At 48.9% G+C, this 26,920-nt stretch overlaps 1 protein-coding gene across 15 annotated transcripts in view; it reads left to right on the top strand.

The window, feature by feature from the left end:
• SLC39A11 (solute carrier family 39 member 11) overlaps positions 1-26,920 on the top strand; it is a 428,457-nt gene that overhangs the window by 109,467 nt on the left and 292,070 nt on the right. For 12 of the 15 annotated variants that reach the window (XM_045045246.1, XM_045045244.1, XM_045045245.1 and 9 more), the window contains 2 exons: positions 18,048-18,206; positions 22,233-22,331. The exons of 1 other annotated variant lie outside the window; for it this stretch is intronic. In XM_045045246.1, coding sequence (XP_044901181.1) covers positions 18,048-18,206; positions 22,233-22,331 — 258 coding nt within the window. The remainder of the gene's footprint in view (positions 1-18,047; positions 18,207-22,232; positions 22,332-26,920) is intronic. 2 more of the 15 variants (XM_019818186.3, XM_019818185.3) reach the window with 1 other exon arrangement.

The following is a 26,920-nucleotide window of genomic DNA, read 5'->3' as shown; positions in this document are numbered from 1 at the left end:
GCTTCTGCAATCAGGCTTGAGTCTCCCCCCGATGCTAGTCCTCTCCTCACCTGCCACCTGTATACAGCAGCTTCCACTCCAGCCCAGGCCACCGAATGCCACTGTGGGCTCGTCACGGTCTCCTTGTCTGGGACATGCACTGATCCGCCCCTGCAGATCTCTAGCCAGTCGCCTGATGGGCACCTCGCACTTGACAAGTTCAACCCAGGGCTCTCGACTGCCTTATTTCACTTCCTTCCCCATCCTGTGTTCCACATGTGCTCTCCCCTAGGTCTCCCCTCTCGGTCAAGGGCACCACCTTCCGTGAAGCTGCAGGGGCCCCAAACCGGGATGTCGCCTTGATTCCCATCTGCACTAGGTTGCATGGTGTCCCCCTGCCCCTTCTCCGTCCCAGTCTCTGTCCACCTAGAACCTGTGGGTATGGCTTTATTAGGAAATAGGGTCTTTGCAAATGTAATCAAGTTGAGATCATGCTGAATTAGGGTAAGCCCCAAATCCCATGTGACTGGTGTCCTTACGGGAAGAGACAAATATGGACACGGGCTTAGAGACCCATGGGGAGAAGATGGCCATGTGATAGGAATGATTGTCTACAACCCAAGGCATGCCGAGGATGGCTCACAGCCCTGGAGGCCAGAAGAGGCAAGGAAGGTTTCTTCTCTAGGGGCTTCAGAGGGACCATGGCCTCGCAGAGTCTTTGATTTTGGATCCATAGGCTCCAGAACCACGAGAGAATACAGCTCTGTTGTTTCCAAGCCCCTTGGTTTGTGGCGTGTGGCTAGGCAGCCTCAGGAGACCCCTACGCTCTCTGTCACATGACCCTGCCTCATCCATTCCGCCGACAAGCCCTGTCTCTCCCTCCAGAATACAGCCCAGATGTGACCATCTTTCTTCACCATCTGGTCTGCATTGTGGTCATCTCACAGGTGTGCCGGAGTGGCCTCTCTGGCTCTCTGCCTCTGCTCCTGCCTCCCCGCCACCCTGTGTCTACACCCCTTCATCCGCTGCAGCCTGTGTGAGCTTCTGTGTGGAGCCTGTGAGCTTCTGTAAATGCACATTTCAGCTCCATTGCACCTGCCGGAGAGTGAAATCCTAGCTGCCCCACGATCTGCGAGGACTCTGCCCTTCTCTCTCTTCTCTGGTACCCCTCCCTGCCTTGGTCACTATGCCTGAGTCTTCTTTTCTGTCCTTAAACTTGTTCTGACCTCAGGAACATCTTCCCTTTACTTGGAACTGAGTATCGGCCCCTCTGATCATTCAGATCTCATCTCAAATGTCCCCTCCCCAAAGAAGCCTTCCCTGACCACCCACGCAAAATAACTCCTCCCCGTCAGTGTCTGTCTCAGGGCAATGTTTTATTTCCTCTGTGTCATCCACTGTTCTCCGCATCTCTTATTTGTTTTCTTGGGTATTGTTTGTTGGCTCTTCCCAGAGAGAAAGCTCCTCCTGGGCAGAGTGTGCCTGTCTTGTGTATTACAGCCCTCAGTGCCCGACTCGTTAACTGTTCCCTGAGTTAATTAATGCTGCCCCCAGAATTGTCTTCCTAAATCATATTTGAGATCCTTTGCCCTGCCCCTGAAGTTCTCCGTGGTTTCCTGTTTCTTACTGAATAAAGTTTAAACGTCTTGGCACGGTATTCCCGGCTCTCCTGGCCTGTTCCCATCTCCTTCCCGTGCTTCTCCCTATATGTGTGCTCTGCCTTGACCTTTGCTGTTGCCTGAACCTGCCCTACCACTCCTGGAATGCTGAGTTTCTGCTCTGATTTCCCAGCCCCAACCCGGCTTTTCGGGTTGCGTGCACCCTATGGTGCAGTGCTCTTTGTAGCCGGTCTTCCCGGGATCCCTCCGTGTGGACCTCCTTGGGTGCAATGCCTTTGGCCTCATGGTGTGTCGTCTTCTGCCAGATCCTTCTCTCCCAGCTCCCTGCTCACTGTCTCCCACAAATTCGAGGCACAGTTCTTTGTGCACACAGGCCCGTGAGCGCAAACGGACGCATCTCCATGTGTTATTGAAGTGGATTAAAACTTTGTGGGGCACCTGGGTGGCTCAATCAGTTGAGCGACCGACTTCGGCTCAGGTCGTGATCTCGCGGGCTGTGAGTTCGAGCCCCGCGTCGGGCTCTGGGCGACAGCTTGGAGCCTGGAGCCTGCTTTGGATTCTGTCTCCCTCTCTCTCTGCTCCTCCCCCGTTCATGCTCTTTCTCTCTCTCTCTGTCAAGAATAAATAAACGTTTAAAAAAAATAAAACAAAAACAACTTGGTGATCTGGTGGCAAGGTTGAGGCGACTCTGGCTGCTGGGGACGCCTCCCCTTTGTCGTGTGTTTTACATATGGCGCCACCTGGGTACACAGCACATGCTTCATGCTTACACGTGTTGTATTATGCACCTGCAGACACGTGTATATGCAGTTTTCAGGATGGGTAAATTGGGCTTCTGTCCCTAGGAACTCCAGAGTTTAGATCATAAGGCTTTGATTTAAACTCTTCTCTCAAATCCTTTGCTCTCATAATAGCAAAAATGGAGACATATAATGAGCATTATAACGCTTAGTATTTATAGAATTTTTAGGCCAGTTTTTGTGCTAAGCACTTAACATGCATTATTGCATTAATCCTTGTAGCAGTTACGGGAGATAAGGCTCACCTCAAGGACGGTGTTATGCTCTAGAGCAGGGACTCAAGAGCCACAGTGACTGGATTTGAATCTTGGCTCTGCCAGTTACTAACTGCATGCCCTTATCAATTACTTAAGTGCTCCGTGCCTCAGTTTCCACAAATGTGGAATAGGGATAATAATAGCACCTAAATTTTTAAATGTTTTTTTAATGTTTATTTCTGAGAGAGAGAGAGAGAGACAGACAGACAGACAAAGTGCAAGTGGGGGATGGACAGAGAGAGGGAGACACAGAATCTGAAGTAGGCTCCAGCTTCTGAGCTGTCAGCACAGAGCCTGATGCGGGGCTCAAACTCACAAACCACAAGATCATGACCTGAGCCAAAGTCGGACACTTAACAGACTGAGCCACCCAGGTGCCCCCTAAATTTTTATATTCATTTGTTTATTTTTGAGAGGGAGGGGACGGGCAGAGGGAGAGGGGAGACAGAATCCCAGGGAGGCTCCATCCTGTCAGCACAGAGCCCGTTGCGGGGCTCGATCCCACAAACTGTGAGATCATGTCCTGAGCTGAAATCAAGAGTCAGTTGCTTAACTGACTGAGCCACCCAGGTGCCCCCCAATAGTATCTAACTTTAAAAAAATTGTTTTATATGTTTATTTTTTTTGAGAGAGAGAGAACATGAGCAGGGAGGGGCAGAGAGAGAGGGAGACACAGAATCCAAAGCAGGTTCCAGGCTCCGAGCTGTTAAGACTATTAACTTTTTAAAAAAAATTTTTTAAAAATGTTTTTATTTATTTTTGAGACAGAGAAAGACAGAGCACGAGTAGGGGAGGGGCAGAGAGAGGGGAGACAGAATCCGAAGCGGGCTCCAGGCTCTGAGCTGTCAGCACAGAGCCCGACGTGGGGCTCGAACCCACAGACTGAGATCTTGACCTGAGCCGAAGTCAGATGCTTAACAGACTGAGCCCCCCGGGTGCCATTATGGTCCCTAACTTTTCACCTGAGGAGGATTACGAAGGTTCCTGGGGCGGAGTCAGTCTATCTATAAATGTTGTTATGATCGATTCCATTTTACGTATGAGGGTCACTATTCCACTATTATTTCTGTTTTCTGTGTGAAGACATAGGAGCCCTGGAGAGATGAATCTCTTCCCCAGGTCTCCCAGGCTGGGAGCTTAGGTTTGAATCAGGAAGTCCGACTCCACAGTCATGCCTTCTGTCCATTATGCCGCACTGCCTTTCACCAAGAGGGAGAAAGAGGGGAAAAGAGTGGGCGGGTGGGGCTAGCCAGGGTTGCCAGACCACATACACGTCCCTACGTGAATTTGAATACCAGATAAATAAGAATTCTTTCATATGAGTGTGTCCCAAATGAAAAAAAAAATTCACTGTTTACCTGAAACTCAGATTTGCCTGGGTACCCCATATTTTGGTTTGCTAAATCAGGCAACCTAACAGGGGGGCTCTTTCATTCTTCAGTCCCTTCCTTAAGATTGTGTCCCATCAGGGGAGGGAAGGGAAAAAAAAAAAAGATTGTGTCCCACCATTCCTGACCTGCTCTCCATTTCCCCGGGGTTGCTGCCACCATACTGATGGGGGGGTCCTTTGCACCCCCCAAGTGAGTTAGGGCAGGAAACGCGGAGAACCCATGTCGGCCTGAGTGGTAAAAATGAAATGTGATCTTGTTTGCAATAAAGCCTGGCATCTTTTCCTTCTTGACCATGAAGATTGTGTCCCTAAGCCTCGCTGCTAATTTTCTTTGAGCCAGGACAGGGGCACAGAGCCAGTGGCATAGTGGTTTCTTGCCACCGGTGAGGGAGAATAGTGAAGTCGAAGAAAATCTTCAACCAGATCTTTGAGTTTTTCTCGGTGGGACCACACAGCGTACTCTTCACTCCTCCGAACGTTGGCAGGGACTGCTTCCTCCGCAGCCAGACCTGGGACAGATTGGATCAGTGTGAGTGAGTGGTGGTGTCGGGGTAGGGGTGGCTTGACCAACTGGTGCAGTTGTCCATCAACAGGCCGAAGGGAAGAGGGTGCTGATAAATTGGTGGCTGGGTGCCATGGAGAGGTTGCTTTGGGCAACGTCATGTTCTCGCTCTCTTGACGACCAGCTGGTGAAGAGGTCCAGTAAGGATGCCCTCCCCCTTTTTTAGTGTACATGGCATTAATGATTTTGGCAGGCCGAAGGATTCTGGGAGTCCTCCCTCATCTGGCTAGACTGAATCTGCTTTGAAAGGGCTGAGATAATTAGCATGCTTGCACCTGTCCATTATTCAGAATAACGGGTCGGTGGAAGAGGAATGGCAAGCTCAAACCAAAAGTCTAAATATTATTTGACTTTGGAACCTCGTGGTCTTGGGTGCAGCTGAGGTCATTGCCAGTAGGTGCCCCAGTCCCGGGGGCCATCTGACACGATGCAGTTGCTTGGTAAATGTTTGTGGAGCTGAGTTGTACTTGGAATAGGAACAGGAACGTAGGTTTGGAGCAGAACTGGGCTGGAGGGCTGACTTTTTCGGCTCTTTTCCCTCTGTTTGGGCAGGGCAAGTTAGAATTGGGTCGTTGGCCAGTAAATTGGAAGCCCAGATGTGCCTTGGGTGATTATTTTTGCTTTGCCCTCACCACGGAGACCTGTGGTCACTGAGAATGGATACTGAGAGGTCCTTTCGGGCATGATTGACGTATTTGCCTAATACTGATGGCACTTCGTGTTTGATAATGGCCCGACTCCTAGCTCCGGGCATAGGCCTTGTCGGGTACTTGGTGATTGTGTTGGCCTATCCCCAGAGGGACCATGTTAGGGTGGACCCTAGACCCTGGAGACCCCATATACTGTTCATGGCACAAATGTGGCTCATCAAAATATGGGGGAGCCTCCCTAAGAGTCTTTAAAAAAGGAACATACGTCCAGATCTTACGGCGTCAGCCCAATGAGTTTTGACGGTTATATACACCTGTATAACCACCACCCAAAGGGAGGTTGAGACCATTTCTGTCACTCCAGGGAGAGCTTCTATTACCTACGCTAATTCTTCCTCTCTTCCCAGGCAATTACTTTATAATTTTCATCACCATATGGTTTTGCATATTCTTGAACTTAAGTGGTTGCATTTAAAAAATGCACAAGGAAAAAAAAATAAAAAAATAAAAATAAAACAGGGGCGCCCGGGTGGCCCAGTCGGTGGAGCATCAGACTCTTGATTTCTGCTCAAGTCATGATCCCAGGCTTGTGGGATCGAGCCCTGCATCAGGCTCTGCGTTGAGCATGGAGCCTGCTTGGGATCCTCTCTCCCTCTGTCTCTGCCCCTTCCTAGCTCGTGTGTGCTCTCTCTCTGTCTCTCTCTCTCTCTCTGTCTCTCTCTCTCTCTCTCTCTCTCTCTCAAAACAAACAAACAAATAAAATGAAAAAGGCTATATATACAGTGTTGTCAGGTGTCCTTCATTCAGCGTAATGATCTTGAGATTCATACATGTTGTGATATCAGCGGTTTCCCCCCTTTTTATTGCTAAGGAATGTTTCATTTTATAAGTGTAGCGTTAAGAATGTATATCTATTCTCCCACTGATGGACATTGGGTTCTTTCCAGGTTTGGTCTACGAATAAAGCTGCTGTGAACATTCTTGTGTAAGTCTGTGTGGATGTATGTTTTCATTTTTCTTGGGACAGCTATCCAGGAGAGGAATTACCGGGTCGTAGGGTAGAATTTTTTTTTTTTTTTAAGCTCGTATGTTGTCTCCTACTTTGGAGCATGCGTGCAAACTTGCAGGCCAAGACCTTGCCCATCATTTTCACCGAGTGGGTGTGGCTAACAAGAGTCAGGCCATTCAAGCCAGTCTGCATCAACTAATAACTGTAATTGAAGCGAAGTGTAAATTATTATAATTCTGAGTTGTTAGATTGAAGTCTGTAAAATCATATGAAACTGGTATATTATGAGGGCTTTCTGATAAAAGAAAATTAAGTACAGATATGGCCCCTGTATCAATTTGATTCATGCTTGAGTCATGAGTACTAACCGACTTGCCAAATTTGAGAGCTGACTCAATGCAGAATTCATGTGGCCAACCATCGTGGGGTCCTGGGGGGGGGGGTGACTCAGTAGTCAGTGGGCCCGGCCAAGCTCATTCTGGAGGGTTCTGATCCCACAACCCTGGGATCGTGACCTGAGCCGAAATCAAGAGTCAGACACTCAACCAACGGAGCTACCCAGGCACCTCTTCCCTTTTTCATTAAGAGGGAGATTTTGTTCTGTGACTTGGATTTTCTTCCAGTCTTCAAACTGTCTTTGCTATCATAAAATAAATGCTTAACTGCACTCATCATGCCAGACTATTCTGATCCTTAAGGAACTCTTCACAAATTCATTTATGTGATTTCCAGAGCAGAAATCGTCTCAAAATGGGCACTTAAGCAGAAATGAAAAGGTTTGCCTGCTGTGGGCTAGGTGTTTAGCTGATTGTTTTTGATTATTCTATGCTGGTACCTCTGACACCAGAGGGAAATTAATAGCATTGCAAAGTATGGATCCCTGTGGCATTTTACACCATATTTTGAGAAAAAAAAAAAAAAGCATCATATGGGTTTTGCTAGCTTTTGGAAACTGCAGAGGGGAAGTGGGTGATGTTAGTCTCCAGCAACGTGAGAAAGAGCTTGCAAACACATCTGCTGATTTTTAAATGTCTCCTGCAGCTCCGTTTGGCTCCCTGGTGTCCAGGCTGTGATTAGGAGCCTTTGACAAAATCATGCCGTCTGGGGCAGGGGGTGTCTCATTATCATGCAGAAACATTTCTGGAAATTGAGTTTTTGTCCATAGGATCCTTTTCTCCCATTGGCTTTTTTTTTTTTTTTCACTGTGACAGCAGGCTCTTCTATTATTAAAACTTTCAGGGGCGCCTGGGTGGTGCAGTCGGTTCAGCATCCGACTTCAGCCAGGTCACGATCTCGCGGTCCGGGAGTTCGAGCCCCGCGTCGGGCTCTGGGCTGATGGCTCAGAGCCTGGAGCCTGTTTCCGATTCTGTGTCTCCCTCTCTCTCTGCCCCTCCCCCGTTCATGCTCTGTCTCTCTCTGTCCCAAAAATAAATAAACGTTGAAAAAAAATTAAAAAAAAAAAACTTTCAAAAATTGTATTATATATTTATTCATCACATTTACTTACATATTTAAGTATTTTAAAATTACATTGTCAATTTATTTTAAGATTGTCCCCCAAAGATATGTGCATGTGTAGTTTGAAAAGTTAAACTATTGGGGCGCCTGGGTGGCTCAGTCGGTTGGGCTTCTGACTTCGGCTCAGGTGATGATCTCACAGTCCGTGGGTTCGAGCCCCGCATCGGGCTCTGGGCTGACAGCTCAGAGCCTGGAGCCTGCCTCGAATTCTGTGTCTCCCTCTCTCTCTGCCCCTCCCTCGCTTGCGCTCTGTCTCTCTCTGTCTCAAAAATAATACAAACATTTAAAAAAATTAAAAAAAAAAAGGCAAGTTCTTCTACAGGGTTGATTAACAAAAAGCAGCGATCTGCAGACCCTCCCCTCCCTCTTTCCTACGTCTCAGGGATGAGTGTCAGTGTTTATTTGCTTCCAAATTTCTCAGCTGCACACCTACTCGGCCACTGCTTGGCTTTTTCAGCCTCAAATGTAGCCAGTGACTTCCAGGTGTGGAAGATGAGAACCCGGTTCTCTTATCTCCATCTGCATTCAATGCTGTAGATATGTTGTATTTTTTTGGGGGTTAGTTCAATAATCACAGCTTAATCATGGAATATTATTGAGCCATAAAAAGAATATAATTGTGACCCACACTGCAATATGGAGGAACCTCAAAAGCATTATGCTAAGTGAAATAATCCAGATGCAAAGGGCAAGATCGCACGTTTCCACTAACATGGAACACGTACGATAGGCAAATTCGTAGAGACGGAGAGTGGATTAGAGGTTATCAGGGGGCAGGGTGGGGGGAAGAGGACAGGAGAATGAGGAGTTACTGCTCAGTGTTTACAGAGTTTCTGTTTGGGGTGGAAAGTTTTAGAAATAGCGGTGATGGTTGTACAACACTGTGAATGTAATTAATACGGCTGAATTGTATAGACCTTTAACGTGGTAACTTTTATGTTACATATATTTTATCATAACAAATAAGCAAATCGCTTAATAAACAATATTAGTCAGTTTACATTAAGACTGTAAATATTCTTGGGGCGCCTGAATGACTCAGTCGGTTGAGCGTCCGACTTGGGCTCAGGTCATGATCTCACGGTTCCTGGGTTTGAGCCCCACGTCAGGCTCTGTGCTGACAGCTCGGAGCCTGGAACCTGCTTCGGATTCTGTGTCTCCCTCTCTCTCTGCCCCTCCCCAACTCACGCTCTGTCTCTCAAAAATGAATAAACGTTAAAAAAAAAAAAAAGTAAAAAAACAGTCTGTAAATATTCTTCATGAATTTCCTTTCTTGTGCAGCTGTGTTTTCCAGCATTAGTAAAGGTCTTTTTTTCCCCTTTACTGGACACCAGGCTCCTGCCTAGAATCATAAGTCTGTCCTCCAGACATTAGCCAGGAGGTCTATGATTTTGCTCTTGCCTGGGAACCTTCTAGCCCCTGTTCTCCTTCGGGCTCTTGGCCCTGGGCCTGAACTGTAGCTCCTGACACAGGGTGCCAGGACGTAAAGTCTTCAGCCGGCCTCCCCCGTGACCTGTGCAGGAAATCTGGGGAGGCACAGTGCTCTGGAGAAGCCGCCCAGGGGGCGGGAGGTGGCCGGGGCCGGGGCTGGGGCAGGAGGGGGGCTGGAACGTGGGAGCACACTGGGCACTCCTGTTCCACAGGCTTTCACTTTCTCCTGTTTTCGGTGCGGTCCAGCCCCTAGCTGGGTGTGGAGTGGGGGTGGGGGTGTCCCCGAGTGTCTGGCAGGCCAGTTGCTTGGCCATATGAAGTTCAGGAAGAATCTGGGATCTGATGGCTTTCCAGCCTTTCCACCAGTCTTCTTTGCCACCCCATCTGCACCCCCATTTTGGATGGGTCTGGGCCCTTCCATCCCTGGGCTGCTCTGGGTCCTGTGGGGGAACCACCTTAGGTCAGCCTTCTCAGGGTCTCTGTCAGTCCTTACGTGCCCCTCCTTTCTCTCTCCTTTCCTTTTTTGTGATCAAGATCCTTCCCGTCCCTATACTTTAAGTCCAGCGGCAATGCAGGAGCCAGTAGTCTGTGTTCGATCAGCCACCTGTAACCGAAAGTTCCACAATTTCAATTTCACGGTATTCCCAAATGGGCTAGGATTGACACACAGCAGCACGGTAAACATTGCTGTTTTAAACACAGTCAACACTGACAGTTATGTTCAGGGGGAAATCGTTCTCTGCTTAGACGTACTGAATAGGTGACATTGTGAATGTTACTGTTTCTGAGGAATTTCAAACATCTAGGGGATGGAATGGAGCTTTGGCGTTAAGAGCGTGGCCTGGGTTTTAGATCCCAGCTCTGTGACTTCCTGCTGGGTGTCCTTGGGTGACTTACCCTCTCTGAGCCCCAAGGAGGGAGGCCGTAGGTTTCCCAGAGGTGAAGCTTGTGAGGCACACAGTCCCCTCCGGCTACCATGAGTAGTGCCTCCCCAGGCCAGTCACTTTGCTGACCCCACAAAGCAAACCGTGGGCCCTCTTGGCTTCGAGTCTTTGCTCGCACAGTTTACGATCCTTGGCTGCAGTGATCCCCCTCAGTCTTCTCTCAGGCCTTGGTAACTGTTACTATTAATTTTTAATAAACTCTTTGGAAGTATTTTAGATTTTGAGAGAACATTCAAAAATAGCACAGGGAATTTCCGCAGACCCTTATCCAGTTTCCCCTAAACATCTTACATAACCACAGCCCGTTTGTCTAGGCCAAGAAATTAACACTGGTACGTTACTCTTCCCTACACCCCAGACGTTCAGTTGGATTTCACTGTTTTTCCTGCTGATGACCTTCCTCTGTTCCCAGGATCCAGTCTGGGATGTATGTTGCATTTAGAGTGTCCTTGTTTTAAAGCGTAGTCTGTAAGGGAGGAAGGTGTGCCTCTCATTCAGAGCCCTACACGGAAAGCATAATGTACGTGGGCTTTGTTTTGAACCTGCCAGCTTTAGCTATGCTGCTAGGGGGGAAATTATCTTCTTGTTTGCCTCCCTCTAAGGCAGTCACGGGCTAAGGGTTTCAGTTTTTAAGGTTTATTTCGGTTTGTAAGGTCTGATGAATCTTGCAGAGAAAAATGTTCCACAAGATCATTTCTCCTGTTGATGAGTTGCCAAAGATTTCCCAGTGCTGCGTTTTCTTGGAGCAGCTTATATCCCAATGGTGGGGAATGGCCATGGGATCGATTACATTTGATTATTGCTAAAACCGATTCATCCCAGGCTGTCATCGTGGGATGCCTTGCCTGGGAATGAGGGAGGCACTAGCTTTAACTTTGTCTTTACTCGATAGCCCTTAGAATTTCTTAAAAGACCCCCAGGGGTCAGTGGAGGTGGGGGAGGGGTGGGGCTGACTTGATGTGGGAGGGTGCAGTCAGTTTTGGATTACATCAGCTCGCGCTGGGGCTTTGGGGAAGCCACTGGATCCCTTCAGGTCTCTGTTTCCCCACCTGTCAAATGAAGCACTTGGACTGGGCAGCCTCCCGAAACCCCTTTCAACTCTAAGAGTGCAATTCTATCGGGAGACTGTATTCAATGGATTATCTGTGATGCTCTGAAAATTCTATACAATCTTCTTTCCACACCTAAGAAAAACTCCATTGCTTTAAACAGTGACTCATCCAGTGTTTGTCAAAGGACTGAAGACATTTGAGTATGAGCCTATATGGTACTTAATTTGGAAGGTAATTTAGGTAGTAGACTAAAAAATGAATGTTGAATCACTTCCCGATTACGCCTTCGTTTGATTTCTCTGCCCCCCTCATCGCTCCCCTTCACTAGCAGGGATAACAGAGGATTCATTTGGGCCATCCTGTATTGAAGAGCTGCTCTGCCCAGGACTGCCCGGGTCTGTGGTGCTAGGATACAGAGATGCTCACAGCGTGGCCCTAATCCTAGTCCCAGGGGAATATGGACACAAATAATGAATCCAGTGTGTTGGAAAGGGGCCACCCTGGAGGAGGGGTAGGCAGCGAGATGGGGCCACATGGGGGAGCCTGCTGAGTGCCGGCAGACTCAGAGAAGAATCCGGCAACACCACTTTGACACTTAACTTCCTGCCAGGAACTAGGTTGGTGTGGTGTATGCATATCGGCTGGTGGAATTCTTTGAGACCACCTTGTTACGTAGTAGCATTGCCCCTGTGTTTCGTTTGCTCAGAACCGTGCTGCAGAGAGCTTAGGTTACTTGCTTAGGCTACCTCACTACCAAATGGCGGAGCCGACATTCAAATTTGAACCTGATTCTAAATCCTGTGTTTTCCTGTCCGTTGTATATGTGGACCCGGGTAAAGGGTTTTGGATGCTTGAAGAAAGGGCCATGCGAGGTAGGTCTTGGTGTTTTGGCATTTTCGCCGACGAAAGTGCTTGGACCAAGGCAAGTTGGCTGGGGGTTTCAGCTCATAACCAGGGGCTGTAGGGCAAGATCATTGCACGAATGATCTAATGGTTAGGGCAAGCCCAACTGTTTTTGTTTTTGTTTTTGTTTTTTTTAATTGAGACCAAATTTACATACCGTTAATCATTTTATAGTGCCCAAGTCAGTGGCATTTAGTATGTTCACAATGTTGTGCAACCACCACCTCTGTCTAGTTCCAAATATTTTCATCACCCCCAAGGACGGCCCTGTACCCATGAAACAGGGTACATGCCACCCCTCCACCCATTTCCTGTCCCCACCACCCCCTGTCCATCACTGATCTGTTTTGTGTTGAGGATTTACCTGTTCTGGATACTTTGTGTAAATGGAATCATATACACCATGTGACTTTTTCTGTCTGGCCTCTTGTACTTTGCATAATTAATATTTTCAAAGTTCACCGATACCATAGTATGAACCCAGCGCTCCATTCGTTTTCAGGGCTGAAAAGCACTCCGTCATCTCTTAAAGGACATTTGGGGCTGTTTCCATCTTTTGTCAGTGATGAACAAGGTGAACATCCACTTTTTTTTTTTTTAACGTTTATTTATTTTTGGGACAGAGAGAGACAGAACATGAATGGGGGAGGGGCAGAGAGAGAGGGAGACACAGAATCGGAAGCAGGCTCCAGCCTCCGAGCCATTGGCCCAGAGCTCGATGCGGGGCTCGAACTCACAGACCGCGAGATCGTGACCTGAGCTGAAGTCGGACACTTAACCGACTGAGCCACCCAGGCGCCCTGAACATCCACTTTTTTAATTTTTTTTTTTTAACGTTTATTTATTTTTGGGACAGAGAGAGACAGAGCATGAACGGGGGAGGGGCAGAGAGAGGGGGAGACAGAATCGGAAACAGGCTCCCAGCTCCGAGCCATCAGCCCAGAGCCTGATGCGGGGCTCGAACTCACGGACCGCGAGATCGTGACCTGGCTGAAGTCGGACGCCACTTTTTTAAATCAAGTCTTGTCATCCATTCATTCATTCGCCCCTCTGTAGGGATCATGTTGAGGTCAAGATGGGGCTGAGACACCACGGGAGGCAAGTCAAGAAGAGAGCCAGGGCAGGGCCACCCTTAGTCGTGGGAAGAAGGGCAGAGTACACACAGCTTCTCAAACATCAGCTGCCACGTTCAGGTTTCTGGACCCTGCAGTAGACCTACCAAACCAGCTAGGTATTTAAAAAAGATAAATAAATAAAAATAAAAAATAAAATAAAATACATTCAAAAGAATGTAGGGGCTCCTGGGTGGCTCAGTTGGTTAAGCGTCTGACTTCAGCTCAGGTCATGATCTCACAGTCCGTGAGTTTGAGCCCCGCGTCAGGCTCTGTGCCGATAGCTCAGAGCCTGGAGCCTGCTTCGGACTCTGTGACTCCCTCTCTCTCAGCCCCTCTGCCGCCCACACTCTCTCTCTCTCTCTCTCTGTCTCTCAAAAAATAGATAAATGTTAAAATACATTAACAAGAATGTATTTCCTCCTTAGCTCTTTTTTTGCAGGAGTTGTTGTTATTGAAATGCTCACTTCCTTGAGCTTCTTTGATCATTTAGCGCAAAACTGGGCCACTTCGGCCGGTTTAGCAACCTCTGGCTTGGAGGATGGACTTCACAAAAGCTTTCCCATAGCGCGTTTGATCGATTGGGTTTTATGTTTTCTTTTTGGCAGTAAAGAGGCAAACAAGGACTTTGGGGAACAGCGAGGTCCCTGCCGTGTACCCCAGAACCTGATTATGCATGCCTTTCGTAGACAAAGGTGGGAAGAGGAAGGTACCCACTGTCTGCTCCTCAGGCTTCTATCCCGTGTCTTCAGGGCTGGTGCTGCTAGACCAGTTTTTGCCTTTATAAGCAGGTTTGCGTCAGTGGGAAGGCTTTCGGGATCTGTCATCTGGGGTCATAAAGGGACCGGCTGGCAAGGACTTTCCTGTGGAGCCCATTACCTGAAATCTTGAGCCCTCTCCTTGGTAACCTGTCCCCTCCAGGCTCTGCTCCTTAGGGCTGAGAGTCCATCGGCACACGACTTCCTGCCTCTCTACAGCTAGTCAGTGTCACTACGTCCATATCAAAAAAAATGCTTAACATTTAAAGGAGCTTTTCTAGTATCGAGAGTTTCAGGCCAGCCAGCTACGTTGGGGGAATTACTAAATAGGACTTACCATACAGTCCAGCAGTGGCACTCCTCGGTATTTACCTGAACGAGCTGAAAAGTTACATCTACGCACAAACCTGCACGTGGTGCTTAGAGCAGCTCTATTCATCATCGCCAAGACTTGGAAGCCACGAAGATACCCCTCTGCAGGTGAATGCATAAATAAACGGTGCCCGTCCAGGCAGTGGAATATTGTTCAGAGCCCAAAAGAAATGAGCTAGCAAGCCATGAAAAGACGCAGTGGGGGCGGGTGCCTGGGTGGCTCAGTCAGTTGAGGGTCCGACTCTTGATTTCAGCTCAGGTCACAATTTCACCATTTGTGAGTTCCAGTCCCGCATTGGGGTCCCCGCGGGCAGTGCGGAGCCTGCTTGGGATTCTCTGTCTCTCCCCTCGCCTGCTTGAATGCGCATATGCTTGCCTTTTCTCTCTTTCAAAATAAATAAGCTTTTTTTTTTTTTAAAGAAGACACAGAGGAATCTTAAAAGCATATCACTAAGTAAAGCAGCTAATCCAAAAAGGCTACACACTGTAGCGACTGATTCTGTCTGTATGACATTCTGGAAGAGGTAAAACTGCGGAGATGGTAAAAGGATCAGGGGTCTCCAGGGGCTAGGAGGAGGGAAGGATGGATAGAGCACACGGGAGTTTTAGGGTCGTGAAACTACTCTCTCTGATACTGGAGGAGTGGAAACTTGTCTTTATGTGTTTGTACAAACCCATAGAATGTACAGCTCCAAGACTGGTCTCAAATGTAAACTATGGGCTTTGGACGGTAATGGTGTATCAATATGGTGTAACAACTATGCCACTGAGGGGCGGGAGGTTGATAGTGGGGAGGTTGTGGGCGGGAGGTTTATAGTGGGGAGGTTGTGCAAGATGGTGGGGCGGAGGGGGGGTCTTCTCTGTAATTTCTGCTCTATTTTTCTGTGAACCTGTAACTGCTCTAAAAAAATTGTCATGCATGCCTTCATATGCTGTATTAGTTTCTTGTTGCTGCTGTAAGAAGCTACACAAATGTAGTGGCTTAAAGCAACACAAACATGCTATCTGAAAGTGCTAGAGGTCAGGAGTCCAAAACGGATACAGTCAAGGTGTTCTCCGGGGTGCATTCCTTCTGGAGGCTCTAGGGGAGAATCTGTTGCCTTGTCTTTTCCACTTTCTGGAGGCCGCCTGTATTTCTTGCTTCACGACCTTTTCTCCATCATCAAGCCAGCCCGACAGCATCTTCCAGTCCCTTACCGACAGTGACCTCTGCTCTTGTCATTACATCTTCCCTGTGATGCTTATTTTTTAAAATTATTTCGTAATGTTGATTTATTTTTGAGAGAGAGAGAGAGAGAGAGAGAGAGAGAGAGAGAGAGAGAGAGAGAGAAAGAGCGTGAGTGGGGGAGGGGCAGAGAGAGAGGGAGACACAGAACCTGAAACAGGCTCCAGGCGCTGAGCTGTCAGCACAGAGCCCGATGTGGGGCTCGAACTCACAAATTGTGACATCATGACCTGAGCCGAAGTCGGACCCTTAGCCGACTGAGCCACTCAGGCAACCCTGTGACTCCTCTTGTTGTCTCATGGAAACCCTGTGATCCCATTGGCTCCATCCAGATCATCCAGCATAACCTCCCCATATCAAGATCCTTAACTTGATCACAAGTACAGAGTCCCCTTTGCCATGTAAGGTGACATATTCACAGGTTTTGGGGATTGGGATGTGGCTGTCTTTGGTGGGGTGGGGGGGAAGTCATCACATCTTTGTCTACCACATCTGCCCTCTAAATAACTTTTCTCTGGACCTTGTGGTCGCTTGGGACAGGCAACCCAATACTATCTCATGACTGTTCTCTGGTCTTTTTTCTAGTTTATGTGGGTGGCAGGGATGGTGAGGAAAAGAAATGAAGGAGATCCAGTTGGGTCCAGTTGGGTATCTGGAAGGATGAAGAATAGTGATTCTCAAGGAGGGGTCCACCCGAATCATCTGGGCTGCTTTTCTGTTTAAAGCACCCCAGATTCTGGCATACCCCTGCCTTGAGGGGCACATCTCTTTTGCCCTGTACCTCGTGTCACTTGTCCACGGGAACATTTTGTATTTCTCATCTGGAGGGGCAGAGGAAAGGTTGGCACACAGGGATGCTGAGGGACGGAAAGGAGCTAGGGCAGAGGGAGACGCGCTTGGTGTGTAAGATGGGACGGGGAACCGAGGCTGAGGAAGTGCCCCCGACCCGTGGCATCGACAAGGATAGGGTGCCGGGAGGGATTGAAGGATGAAACGAATGGCCTTCCTGGATGGTACCATTTTAGAGTTGCTGATGGTGGGGCTGTATGGAAGGCCCTGGAACGTGCAGGGAAAGAGGTTGCTGGACAGGTGCGTGCAGATCCTCCTTGGTGTGGAGTTCACCACGAACAGCAGCTCTCAAAGGCTGTTGAATTCGAAAGCCATGAGACAACAGTCTGGGACGTGTTGGGCTGTGTCACGGAGAAGGGGCCCACAGGCTTCCTTGGATGATCTCGTGGAACTGAACTGATGAGACATTTTCTTTCTTTCTGGAAGTTTCTGAGGCAGATACAATTTTCCCGGGGGGTGGCCCTAAGACTTTTGCTAGGAGAATCGGGCCCAGAGCAATTGATCATGTGTGGATGATTGTTGGCAGAAGAGAAATTACTTTCTGCATGGGTTTATTCTTTATTGTTGCTTTTGTAATTCCTGGTTCTGTCACTCTGAGAGTTATTTTGGAGATGGGTGATGCAGATTTTTTTTTTTTTAAAGGCAAGGCATAATTAAATCATTTTTAGAAACCCATTCAACACTTTGCATGTCAGTGACGACTGTCATATGGTTACGATGGGTAGTGGGTGTATCTGCCAAGGAGATGTCACAGCATCTGTAAGAGTAAACAGCCATGGACGAGCGTTTACTTCGGTAAACACTGGAAAGTTTTATCAAATTGACCTCACTGAGGTTTTTTTGGGTTCAGCTTCATTTTTCTCTTTCCTGTCATGTTTCTGCCCTCATCAAGGTGATTAGGTCCTACTTTTCAGTTCAGGATCTGCCATTTATTGGCTGTGCGCCCTTGTGCAAATTCTTATTACTTCTAGATTCAATTTCTTTCTCTACAGATAGTAATAGAAAACAGCGTCTGCCTCCCAGGTTGTGGCAATGATAGAATAAGGTATCAAAGATACATTTCCCTGGAAATAGCAGGCGGTCAATGAGTATTAGTTCCCTTCTTTCCTTTGAGAGATAACAAAGTTGGCAAGACTGAGCTGATATTGATCAGTGGTTGTCCTCAAATATTTCAAAGGGTGCCACGTGTCAAAGAGGAAGGATACCTTCTTTGGTGCCTCAGAGAGCAGACCTAGAAAGCTAACAGGTAAAAATGGAAGGGAGACAGACACGTGTGACCCACATCTACTGTGACAACCAAAATTGTCTCTAGACACGGCCAAACGTCCCCTGGAAGGTACAGTTGCCCATGGGTAAAACCCACTGGATTAGAGGCTAGATGACAGCATCTAGGACTCCATTCTCCCAAGGTCAGCTCTAGTCTGCCCCATGTTTTGTTCCTATAACACTCGTTCCAGGCATTCTGGTGGTGGCCTTTCGGTTTTAGATAGTACCTACCGTGGAAGACTGAAGGCCTAGCACATGTGTTGGCTTCAGTTCGAGTGCAACTAAAGTCTGCACTTGAAACACCTTCTGTGTGGTTGGTTTAATGGCTTATTGTTCACTGTGGTTTTGCAGGTCATGTTAGCGGCTTCTTACTGGTCTCTCCTGGCCCCGGCAGTGGAGATGGCCACGTCCTCTGGGGGTTTTGGTGCCTTTGCCTTTTTCCCTGTGGCCATCGGCTTCACTCTCGGAGCTGCGTTTGTCTACCTGGCTGACCTCCTGATGCCTCACCTGGTGAGTACCACTCTTCACACTTGACATAGCCATTCATGTCTCTGTTGAGCAGCCAGTGATATTGAAATAGATATTTTAAGGCATTTAGGGCTTTTACCTAGAGGCGCTGAATTGTGACTGGTTTTTTTTCCCCCTAAAAGAAAATAAGCTCTTGGTAATATGACTAATCGTTCCCTTAGTTACATTTTGGTGAGTTCAGATTTTAAATGTCAGATTTCATTATAAATATAGAGTATAGCTGATGTCGTACTCTGTGGCACTGTGTATATGAGCGGATCTAGAAACCGGGAGAAGTGAGTGAATATGATCATGGTCTTGACCCTTAAGGAGCGTTCACTGTCATCAGGGAGATGACGACATACCCAACTCTAGCCTAAGACCATTGGCCAAGCGTCACGTGGACGGGAGCTTATTTATAGGAGGATGAAGTGGGGACATTGGGTAGCAGGGCTCTGAGTTTGAATTCACTTGTGCCATTTGCCAGTTGTGTGTCCCTCAGCTCCAGTTTTCCTTCCTATAGCTTGAGGATAACTCCCTTCAGGGGCTGCAAAGTAAAAATTTAAAAATCTAGGGGCACCTGGGTGACTCAGTCAATTAAGCAGCCGACTTTAGCTCAGGTCATGATCTCATGGTCTGTGAGTTCGAGCCCCGTGTCGGGCTCTGGGCTGACAGCTCAGAGCCTGGAGCCCGCTTCAGATTCTGTGTCTCCCTCTCTCTCTGCTCCCCCTCTGTTCATGCTCTCTCTCTGTCTCAAAAATAAATAAACATTAAAAAAATGTAAAAAAATTTTTTTTTAAAATCTAAAAAGGCACCAGAATTGGGGGGTGGGGGTAGCCAGAGATGTTAGGCCTTTTTGGTAAACTAGGGCTGGTGGGTTGGGTTTGGGGGATGAGCGTCTACTTACTCATGCAGTAGCATGGTACGAACCACAGCCCGCCATCTGGCTGTGATCGCTGACAGAGAGAGCCAAGGTCAAGCCACGAGCTTGTAACTGAATGCCATTGGTTAAAACCAGGTAGTCTGCATATACTGTTGTCAGTGGAGAAAGGTCAGTGTCAGTAAGAACCCAGTAGGGGAACATACAGCCTCACCAGATGCTGTGTCCCAAGCAGCCCTAGAGGCAGGCAGAAGTCCTCCGTGAGATCTGAGCTAGTGCTTGAATTCTCTGCTCACCCAGAAAGGGAAGAGGAGGAGGAAGGACCCTATCGGGGAGAATGAGGTCGAAGGTTATTGCTTCTGTTGGATTCTGATGCGCTGGGATCAGGTCAGGCTCACAGGACTCAGCTGGACATCTATCCCAAGAGGTACTCTGACATTGTCTTCCCTGCCTTCCTGTCCTCTTTCTTGCCTTAAATTCCTGACCGGAGAGAGAGAAGGACGGGTTCTTGGGAACCTGGCCCTGGGGCTGGTGAGAAGCTGATTACTCATGTCCCAGAAGGACCAGCCTCTGGACCAGAGAGCTGGATGTGATGGTTGGGTGGAGAGGCATGATATTGTCTTGGAGGAAAGACCATGTATCATTTTTTTTTTTTTTTTAATTGAGAGCTTGAATGTCAGTGTCACTTTCTGCCCCCTGGACCCTTGGCTTCCTTGCTGTTCATTATGTTGCATGATAATGACTTTGAGAGGTCTCCCGTGTGGGCTGCCATATTCTGCTCTCAAATCCACCCTAGTAATGTGTGAACTTGCTGTTGGGATGTATTCTACTGGCCCTGGCAGGAAGATCTGACAGCCAACGGCCTTAACTCTTGCAACAGCAGTCCAGGGGCTGGCTCAGCGGCTCTGCACAGCCCCCGCTGGGTCTCATTCTGCCCTTCCTACCTAGTCCCCACTGGGCTTCTAAGACAGTCTCTTGTAGAGGGCTCTTTGCACTCATGATGGGCCACTGCTCACTGGTACTGGGGGCGGGCAGGAGGTCCCCAGCTATATTTGATCAGCTGTCTGAACGTGGGGACTTTCTCTGGGCAGTGTAAATAGTCATTGGCTAATTTGCACCAGGCAGCAGCACATTTTTTTAACCTTTTGCTTGATGTCTGTTCTAATATATGCTTTGAATATGGAGAAGATCCCAGGGAAAAGTCTTGGACAGACTGTACAGAAAATTAGGAATGGCTTGGGAGTGGCGGCTGAGCATCCAGGGAGAGAACTCGAAGAGGCTTGAGAAAGGACATAATAACCGTTAATGCTCAGAAGCTCGCTAATCAGCAGAAAGATCAGCCTGAGAGTAAACATTTGTTCTAGGACAATAAATAAAAAAATTTTTTTTAATGTTTATTTATTTTTGAGGGAGAGGAGCAAGTGAGAGAGACAGAGCATGAATGGAGGAGGGGCAGAGAAGGAGACATAGAGTCTGAAGCAGGCTCCAGGCTCTGAGCCGTCAGCACGGAGCCTGACATGGGGTTCGAACTCACGAACCGTGAGATCATGACCTGAGCTGAAGTTGGACACTTAACCGACTGAGCCACCCAGGCAGGCACCTGTGCTCTAGGACATTTTAAAAGAAATTAATTCTGGCCATTGATATGAGAAGGGGAATTTGCCCTGGAAGGTCTTATAAAAGGATAAGAATGATTTATAATTGCTGTAGTCACCGAATACAGATGCTGCCATTGACGAGTGGTGCTTTGAAGCCCGACCCGCCATCGCTCTGAGACAGGACGAGGTTTCCTGGGTTTCACTGCTAATTTGCTTTCCAGACCCAGAAAGGGCAGCAGCTTGGATCTGTCGAAGATGCTTTCTGGAGTCTGAGTTCATGGGTTTTGACCTGGAGTCCAGGTGGTGGTCCCGCACTGATTGAGCGCCCCCAGGGAAGGTAGTGGTCTCAGGCAGCTGAGAAGGCAGTTTGGGAGCCCAGACTCTTGGGTTCATGGGAAGGAGATGGTTAGCAACCCACTCCGTTTCTGTTCATGCAGCCTTTCACATTTATCTGTTGCCCTTTTGCAGCCCAAGCAAAATATTGCTCACGAAAAGGGTTTTACTCCTAACGGCCTGTCAGGTTAACCCTGTTGTGGCTTTGTTAACTTCAGATACATCAAATCGCTCCCTGAACTGGATATTTGTTTTCTTTTCTTTATGGGGAAGTAAAAAAACAGAAAGCTCAGGCAGTAACTGTTCATGGGCAAGGAGCTCACAGAGGTTTACGGAGATTTTGCCAAACGGTGTCTTTGTTTTTTTAATTACATTTATTTATTTTTGAGAGAGAGAGAGAGAGAGAGAGAGAGAGAGAGCAAGAACGCGAGCATAGGGCGGAGAGAGAGGGAGACAGAGAATCCCAAGCAGGCTCCGCACCGTCAGCACAGAGCCCGACAAGGGACTAGAACTCATGAACTGTGAGATCATGACCTGAGCTGAACTCAAGAGTCAGACACTTAATTAATTGCCTGAGCCACCCAGGTGCCCCTGCCAAATGGAGTCTTAATGGGAGAGGGGAGGAGGCTGGGGGTAGGCACACAGGTGCCACCTCCTAGACCTCAGGAAGAAGGCTGGCCAGAGGGGGCTGGTACATGTGACTGGGACCAGCCCAAGCCCAGGGCTCCCTTTGGAGGCCCCAGGGAGAGACAGAATGGATACTAAAGGGCTGTTTGGAGACATTGGCATTTTTATGATCTTTGCAGTTTTACTTCTATATGAAGGTAAGGATAGCAGCAGGTGGGAAGCCTTCACCTTGAATTTAAAGCAGTGATTTTCTACTGGTGGGTAGAAGGGTAGGGTTGGGAAGGACGGTAGGGTGTGTGTTTCCAAGGCCTCCTGTCTTTCTTTTTAATCCCATTACTATTACATCAATACAACACAAAACTCTCACCATAGAAACTAAAAAAACAACAACAAAAAAACCTTATGTGAAATTCCCTTCATGCTATAGACTGTGTCCCCCTCAAATTCATGTGGCGAAATCCTAACCTCCAATGCGATGGTTTTAGGAGGTGGGGCCTTCTGGAGGCGATCAGGTCACGAGTGTGGTGCCCTTACAGTGGGCTCAGTGCCCTTATAAAGAGGTTCCCAAGAGCTCCTTGCCCCTCCTGGCAGGTGAGGACACATGGGGACACACGGACACAGTCTAGGAACAAGAAACCAGACACTGATTCTTCCAGCGCTTTGATGTGGGACTTCCCAGCCTCCAGAACTGTGAGAAATCCATTTTTTTTTTCAACGTTTATTTATTTTGGGGACAGAGAGAGAGCATGAACGGGGGAGGGGCAGAGGGAGAGGGTGACACAGAATTGGAAACAGGCTCCAGGCTCCGAGCCATCAGCCCAGAGCCCGACGCGGGGCTCGAACTCCCGGACCGCGAGATCGTGACCTGGCTGAAGTTGGACGCTTAACCGACTGCGCCACCCAGGCGCCCCGTGAGAAATCCATTTTTGTCGCACATAAGCCACTCTGCTTATAGTCATTTTTAAATAAGTTTTATTTTTTTAAGTAATCTCTACACCCAGCATGGGGCTTGAACCCACAACCCTGAGATCAAGAGCCATGCGCTCCACCGACTGAGCCAGCTGGGAGCTGCTCTCGTCATTTTTTATAGCAGCCTGAGTGGACTATGACATTTCCATCTTCCTGTCCTTTCCCAGACCAACCCTTGTTATTAGTTTAGGGGGTGTCCTTCCAGATTTTTTTTTCTCTTTTCTTTCTGCAAGAAAATGAATTATGTTGTGTGTTTTAAACAGTGAAATAGAAACACGTTCCCCCTTTGCTTGTATCGCCCGAGTGTGCTTTCAATCCGCTCTAGAGCGGTCCCAGCTCTGCCTCATTTAGAGCTCCCTTCTCTCGTGAATGTGTGTGCATGAAGTTTTATACCATTGGAAACTGTGCATTCTCTTGTGTGTTATTTAAAAAAAATTTTTTTTAATGTTTATTTATTTTTGAGAGAGAGAGACAGAGTGTGAGCGGGGGAGGAGCAGAGAGAGAGGGAGACACAGAATCTGAAGGAGGCTCCAGGCTCTGAGCTGTCAGCCCAGAGCCTGATGTGGGGCAGGAACTCATAGACTGCGAGATCGTGACCTGAGCTGAAGTCGGTGCTTAACCAACTGAGCTCCCCAGGCGCCCCTCTTGTGTGTTATTTTAAAATTTGAAATGACTTTTATCTGCGGTCATTTTAATATCTATGCAGCACCCCACCACCTAACTTGTATGTATGTAGTTTGCTGGGTGATTTCCCCATCATCGAGTAGCTAGATCCCCCGTGCTATTACGTATGTATACATGTACATCTGGAAATGTAATTTTGTTTTGTGTTTTCTGAAAAACAAATGGTAACATACTGTCTGTGTTGTTGCTACTTGCTTTTTTCAGCTTGCTTTCTGTCTTGGCAGCCTTCTCCCTGGGAGCTGTGTGCTCCCCACCCCCTCCCTCCTCTCTCTTGAAGAGGCTGCCCGAAGACTGCAGGGGGAAGGGGAGCTGGTGGGAATCTGATTCCATCTGAGATCTCTCATCTGAGAGAGCCTGGCTGGTGGTCCTGCCCAGACAGGCTCTGGGGGGGGGGGGGGCAGGTCAAGTTCATAAGCAGCGGGGGTCCTACCTTCTTCTCTGCCCCCTCTTTATCTCTGCCCCCAATCTCTCTGTGTCCCCAGTCCTGTTAAGTGTCTCTTCGTGTTCTCTGTAATGGCAAGAAGATGGCTCTGCTGAAAACTTGAACGAGCAGCGTGTGCACATACTTGTAACACGCGTCCAACTTTTGCCGACGTCCACGTTGGTTGGCGGGAGTTGCTATGAGGGACCACGTATGACAAGTGTCTGGAAGTGACAGACGTTGCAGGAGGCGATTATTCTGTTCCCCTCCCCCCCCCGGGAGGGTTCAGATGCTTTTCTTCTCCATGGATTCTCTTCATCTTTAGCATTCCGATTCTACCTCACCAAAGAAAGAACACCTTACAGAGAGAAGGTGGGGGTGGGGCGGGGATGGCAAGACTCTCTTACAAAAAAAGGGGAACTGCCGTAGGAACCACCTGGGAGTCTGTAGCACAAGCCTGGCATCGTCCGATGAGCCCAACTAGCTCCGTAGCAAAGGTTGGTCTCTGCCTCAGTTGCCAGTGCTTCCTTCTTTCTCCTACTTGGTTGGGCTGTGGCAGATGCAATCCTGTTTGACACTGGAAGGCGCATCCCAGGCTCGATCGGTTGTTGGCATCTTGGCTGGGCTGGGGAGAGCCCCCGGTGCAGGGGCTGGGGCGCGGGGCGGATGGGGCACCTCCAGTGTCTACAGAATCAGGTCAAAGAGGAAGGAGGTTTTGCACATGGGCGCATTGCTTAACTTTCTGCGCTTCTGTGTCCATTTCCTAAGTCTGTCAGAGCATAGTACAGACCAGGTGGCTTGGACGACAGAAATGTATCTGCTTCCAACAGAAATGTATCTGCTTCCAGTTCTGGGGGCTGGAACTCCGGGATCAGGGTGTCTGCAGCGTGGGTTTCTTCTGTGTCTTCTCTCCTTGGCTCGGAGATGCTGTCTTGTCGCCGTGCCCTCACGTGGTCTCTCTTCTGCGCAGCTGCGTCCCTGGCATCTCCCTGTGTGTCCAGATTTCCTCTTATATGGACGCCAGTCGGATCGGATCAGGGCCCCCCATCCTAACAGTCTTGTTTCTTTCTTAACGACCTCTTTCAAGACCCTGTCTCCAATTACAGTCCCATTGTGAGGCACAGGGTTTAAGGCTTCAACGTAAGGATTTTAGGGGACGCAGTTCAGCCCATAACAAAGTTCCCTCAGTTTCTTTTGGTACTCACGGTACTAAGATTGAGAGGTGACTCGGGTAGGTAGACAGAGAGCTCATCCGTGGACGTCAGTGGAGGCCATCCGTTTAGGGACTGGGTGTCTTGAACAAGAACCCGCTGCAGTCCTGCACCGGAATGGGCAGGCTGACGGAGCACGTACCCTGAGCAGCCAAGCCCACTAACCGGTACGCGGCACTAATGAATACTTTAGTTCCTGGTGGAGCAAACCCGTAAGGTAGCCAGCAACAGAAGCAACAGCGTGTGAGCCCTGGCTGGAGAGCGCTGTGGAAAGGTGGTCTTTCGGAGGGCTTCCCTAACAGGGGTTTTGAGTCTTTTAAGCAATGGGCAGGAGATTGCATCGCCCTGGGGAGCTCTTGACGCACTGAAGCTGGAGGCCCTCCGGCACGCGGTATCTGGAGAGAGTGGCATTCAGGCCCCCCTGGGTCCCAAGGTGCAAGTGGGAGCCATACTTGGGCCTGCGATGCATTCTGCAGCCTCCTGCGACTTTCAGGAAGATGCTCGGGTGTCAATTTCGGTCCTGCCGGCGTGCACAGGGGCTGCAAGGGGCGTTGCAGCAGTCTAGCCTGGGGTGGTTGCTGCTGCTTGCAGAAAACCGCGGGTGTCGCTAGTGCGCAGTCTTGCGGTGCAGGATTGGCCGCGGATACACGTACCGCCAACTCCCTCTCTTCCCCTCCGCTTGCCCCCTTCGCCTTCTGGGGTGGGTGGTGAATGCTGCAGAAAAATGCCTGCAGAAAAATGCCTGCAGCTTTGCAGCCAGTGGCCCAGAGCACCGGGGACTGTGTGCTCCAGATTTTGACCAGAGGGCTCGGGGCCGACCTCCGTCAAGGCTGTGTCTTCCCAGAGGACCCTCGGTGGGTCTGGCATGAAAACACGCACGTGTGCATGCACGGGGGCACACGTAAGCTGTCGCTCCAGTAGAGGCCATAGAGCACTGTGAAAGCAAGCACTAAACGCTTTTTGTTTTTATAATAAACTGGAAGGGATTAAAAAAAATTTTTTTAATGTTTATTATTATTATTATTATCATTATTATTATTATTTTGAGCGAGAGACACAGTGTGAGCCGGGGAGGGGCAGAGAGAGAGGGAGACACAGAATCCCAAGCAGGCTCCAGGCTCCAAGCTGTCGGCACAGAGCCCGACGCGGGGCTCGAACTCACGGACCGCGAGATTATGACCTGAGCCAAAGTCGGACGCCCAACCGACTGAGCCACCCAGGTGCCCCATAAACTGGCAGGGATTGATTCTTTTTTTTTTTTTTTTTAATTTTTTTTTTCAACATTTATTTATTTTTGGGGCAGAGAGAGACAGAGCATGAACGGGGGAGGGGCAGAGAGAGAGGGAGACACAGAATCGGAAACAGGCTCCAGGTTCCGAGCCATCAGCCCAGAGCCTGATGCGGGGCTCGAACTCACGGACCGCGAGATCGTGACCTGAGCTGAAGTCGGACGCTTAACCGACTGCGCCACCCAGGCGCCCTGGGATTGATTCTTAAATGCAAACCCTTCTAGAACTTGGCATTTGCTCTCCGTGCTTAGATTTCCTATTTTTTCCCATGAACTTGTGACTGAATACATGTCTAGTCTAGCTGTTGAGGCCAGCTTATGGCACAGGGGATGGTGGCAGAGGGTTACAGGGCCGGAATTGGGTGCGCGTCTCTGTTAGCTCCTTCCTCCCACGGGTGGCACCCTGTGTGTCACTCGCAGTGACATCCCTGGCGAGGCGCCTGGCGTGCCCTTCCCCAGCTTGGCAATCCGGCCACACCCCTGTTGTCCGGTTCCTCCGGGATGGGATCCGGGTGCCGATGGTAGGCCCCAAGGCTGGGGAGAGTTGAGCCCCAGGGCAGTCAGGGTTCTGGTGTCCAAGAAGAACAGAGGAGGGAACTGTGGGCACAGAGGTGTGGTCTGGCCAGTTCCTAGGACCGAGTCGGATGACAGCCGACTCTCCCCCTGTGGAGCCCCGGGGAGAAACAACGTATTTCTGTGGTAGCGG

The sequence above is a fragment of the Felis catus genome, chromosome E1 (genome assembly GCF_018350175.1).
Source record: "Felis catus isolate Fca126 chromosome E1, F.catus_Fca126_mat1.0, whole genome shotgun sequence".
Classification (NCBI taxonomy): domain Eukaryota; kingdom Metazoa; phylum Chordata; class Mammalia; order Carnivora; family Felidae; genus Felis; species Felis catus.
This window is presented reverse-complemented; position numbering and strand designations above follow the sequence as displayed.